Consider the following 3734-nt stretch of genomic DNA (forward strand, 5'->3'; position numbering starts at 1 on the left):
CAGACGTCAGGTTGGTGACAGCCTTGTGCCCAAACTTGTGGATCTTGAAGATGCGGTTGTTGATGTAGGTGACACCGTAGATGTAGTCCTCAAAGATGTCGATGCTGAAAGGATGGCTCAGCCCTGGGGAAGGAAAAAGGGGTCACAGTCAGCTGCTCACTGCCTTGGGACAGGGCTGATGAGGGATTCTGGATCCCATTTGGGATGGTGTTGGGGTCCTCCTCCTGAGCAGCAGCACTTACCCTTCTTGTTGTCAATGGCCACGACGGGGTCGGTGCCATTGAGCCGGATGCTGCCGATGACGGAGAGCTTGGCATCAGCCCAGTAGAGCCGCTCGTTGTGGTAGTCCACAGCCAGGCCTGAGGGGACACACAACCCCCAGTGAGGTAGAGGACCCCAGCCCCTCCTGACCAAGTGACCAGCCCTACACACACTCCTGCCATGGGGCTCAGAGTTCCCTGGTCTACCCTCCCCAGCATGGTTGGGTCGTACATCCCCCCTGCAAAGCCTTCACCACCCCTTTGTGCCCCCCTCAACACCCGTCTTTGCTCACCTGTTGGCCACTGGATGTTGTCCTGCACCAGTGTCTCGCGCAGCGTCCCGTCCATAGCTGCTGTCTCAATCTTGGGGTGATTGCCCCAGTCTGACCAGTACATAGTCCTGTGAAGGACACAGGCAGGTCATTCTCAGCAGGGGAGCAAGGAGGGGAAGAGCAGGAGGACAGTCCAAGGTCCCATGGGCAGGGAAACCCTCCTGTGTCCTCCCCGCAGCATCACTGTCATCACCCTAGGATCCAGCTGGCTCCAAGGCACAGCAGCTCAAGGTGACACTGGGCACAGGGAGCTTCCACCATGGATGGGCTTGTTGGCAAGAGAAGCCAGAGTGAGGACTGGGCAGAGGCAAAGGAGAAAGGGCTCGAGTCTCTCACCCCCTAAGCGGGTCGACTACGATGGCGTGGGGCTCATCGATCATGCCCGAGATGAGCGTCTTGCGGTTCTCGCCTTTCATCTGCGCCACCTCGATGACATCCCGCCCCGAGTCCGTCCAGTAGATGTTCCCAGCAACCCAGTCAATGGCAATTCCCCGCGGCATCTTCAGCCCCGAGATCTGTGAAGGGCAGGAAGGGGGGAGAGGTGAGGGCAGAGGATGCCAGCAGCCTGGTCTCGGTGCCTCCCGCCGTGCCCCCTGGCAGAGCTCACATTGAGGTGGGTTACACCGCCGTCGATCTGGCGCCGGTTGCGGTTGGAGGCGGTGGAAGCACTGGAAGAGGCGGGCAGCTCCCGGTACGAGATCCTGCCCGTGTGCCAGTTGGTCCAGTAGATCTTGTTGCCCTTGACGTAGATGTCCATGGCATCGATGCGCACGTTCTCATCGCCCTGGAAGGCCGGCTCGTAGGCAGAGTTGGGGTTGAAGGGGTACATGCTCCGGATCTTGTTGTCATCCGCAATGTAGAGGATTTGGTGCTCGGAGCCTGCAGAGGAAGAGGAGCTGTTGGTGCGGGCAGTGCTGGAAGGAAGGGTGGGCAGAGGTGCATGGGGAGGAGGACCAGGGAGAGAAGAGTGGCTGGGGCCAGTCCCCATTCCCTCCTGACCTTCTGCTTTGCACATGTTGTCCGTCTTCATGAAGTTCTTGGCGCAGCTGCAGACATGGGAGCCCTTGGTGTTGTTGCAGAGCTGGGAGCAGGTCCCAAAGTGCAGGCACTCGTTGACATCTGGGTAATGGGAAGATGGGAGTTGGGGAGCGAACAGGAAGGTGCCCACCTCAGGGGCTGGTCTGTGCTACGAAGCACTTGGAGACCCCTTCTGTCTCCATGCCCCATGGATATCACCGCAGGGGTGAAGGCACATCTTAGGGGCAAAACCCAACCGTAAACCCAACGGCCCAGACCCCAAATCCTCTCTGGCAGTGTCGGGAAGTACCTTGGCAGGAATTCTTGTGTGGCACCTTCTGGAAGCCTCTACGACACGTGCAGTACGTGGTGGACTGCGACTGAATGCACTGGGCCTCATCCCCACACATGGTGGTGTTGGTCATGCAGTCGTACGACTTGTGGTCTGCAGTGGGGATGCGCTGTCAGCACCTCTGCCTTCACGGCTCCCCCAGTGTCCCCCCTCTGCCACCCCAGTGCCCACCCACCATGGGAGCAGGATTCCTCATCAGAGCCATCTCCACAGTCGTCAAAGAAGTTGCAGCGGAGGTTGGCACTGATGCATTTCTTGTTCTCGCACAGGAACTCGTTCTTGTCCTGGCTGCAGCTCTTGGGCTTGGCTGTGGGTGACTCTGCGGGAGCACGGGTTGCGGCTGTGATGCTCCATGTCCACAGGCACCCGGCCCCACCAGAGCCTCAGGGTGCAAACGGTGCAGAAAGGGACAAGGACACCGGCACCCGCCTCCCGGGTTTGGGAATGAGGAATGGCAAAGCAAATGCCAACATCTGGGCTAAACACCGGGCTCTGCGACCCACTGCCCTGCTGGTGCCGGGCGCGGAGCGGTGCCCACAGGCAGCCCCACTCACCGCAGTCCTTCTCATCCGTGTTGTCTCCACAGTTGTCAATGCCGTCGCACTGTCGACCGATCCACAGACATACCCGGTCGTTCTTGCAGCGGAACGGTCTGTTGGGGGGACACTGGAATTTCACTGCACCAGCAAACAGAAACAAACGGTGACGGTGAAAGGAGACGCCATAGCCGGGCTGTCGCGCTTGTCACGAGCTGCTGCTCGGCCTCTGCCTCCGGGGAGGCTTGTCCCACGAGGGCGAGCGGGCTCCGGAGACTAAAGCAAAGAGACTGAAGCAAAGACAATCGCCCAGTTCCTGGCCCAGCCCTGTGCTCACCCTGCCCCACAGCCCCGCTCCCCACTGCCAGCCCCAGCACCTACCGCTTGGCCCAGAGGGGACCCATACTCTGGTGCTGTCACCCCTCAGACTGCTGCCCCTGCAGCACATGCCAGGGAACGGGGAGAGGCAATGCGGCATCACTCACAGCACTCCTCGGGGTTTTCATCCGAGTTATCCCCGCAGTCATCCTCCCCATCACACTTCCAGGCCAGGGGCTTGCACAGTGTGTTGTTGCACTGGAACTCGTCCAGGGGACATGTGCGAACTGCAACAGCATGGGACAGGAGGAGCCACGTGAGCCGCTGCTGCCCGGCTACCAACACACCAGCCTGGCGCTGCAATTCCAATTTACAGCATGGCTGGGGGGCTCTCCAGCGCTTGGATATGTGCCTGTGCCTGCCCAGAGCGCTCCCACCCGCACCGGGGGCACAGGAGACACGAGGGGACAAGGACAACCAGCCCGGGGGACCCTCGCAGCGTTGCCCTTACCCCCCGTGCCGCAGTTCTCCTCGTCGGTGCCGTCCATGCAGTCAGCATCGGCGTCGCAGCGCCAGCGCATGGGGATGCAGTGCCCGTTCTTGCACTGGAACTGGTCGAACTCGCAGCGCGGCGTGCAGTCTTTCTGCAGGGGAAGGGCAAGGGGCAGCGGTCAGCAGGGACAGCCCCGCATGCACCCCTCATGGGGGGCAGCACCTCATCCCATGACTGCACCCAGGACCAGGCTCCCAGCCCCTGCTTGGTGGCAAAGGACGTGTCCCCACTGGCACACGGGGTGCAGGTACCTCATCGGAGCCATCCGCACAGTCGTGGTCCCCATCACACTTCCACCTGCCGGCGATGCAGCGGCCGTTGGCGCAGGAGCACTCGCTCTCGGAGCACGGCCGGGGAGCTGGGGTC

The 3734-nt window shown here is 61.3% G+C and overlaps 1 protein-coding gene across 1 annotated transcript in view; it reads right to left on the reverse strand.

Moving 5' to 3' along the window:
• Nucleotides 1-3734, reverse strand: part of LOC104412160 (low-density lipoprotein receptor-related protein 1-like) — a gene marked incomplete at its 3' end in the record, with an annotated part of 9321 nt that overhangs the window by 1610 nt on the left and 3977 nt on the right. Inside the window, exons 9-20 of the mRNA XM_010022782.1 lie at nt 3620-3726; nt 3327-3459; nt 2983-3102; nt 2516-2638; nt 2137-2280; nt 1920-2054; nt 1592-1711; nt 1200-1471; nt 929-1107; nt 554-660; nt 243-359; nt 23-123 (exon numbers count right to left, since the gene is read on the reverse strand). Of these exons, the coding sequence (XP_010021084.1) occupies nt 23-123; nt 243-359; nt 554-660; nt 929-1107; nt 1200-1471; nt 1592-1711; nt 1920-2054; nt 2137-2280; nt 2516-2638; nt 2983-3102; nt 3327-3459; nt 3620-3726 (1658 nt within the window). The remainder of the gene's footprint in view (nt 1-22; nt 124-242; nt 360-553; nt 661-928; nt 1108-1199; nt 1472-1591; nt 1712-1919; nt 2055-2136; nt 2281-2515; nt 2639-2982; nt 3103-3326; nt 3460-3619; nt 3727-3734) is intronic.

Source organism: Nestor notabilis, unplaced genomic scaffold (assembly GCF_000696875.1).
Source record: "Nestor notabilis isolate BGI_N333 unplaced genomic scaffold, ASM69687v1 scaffold17549, whole genome shotgun sequence".
Lineage (NCBI taxonomy): Eukaryota > Metazoa > Chordata > Aves > Psittaciformes > Psittacidae > Nestor > Nestor notabilis.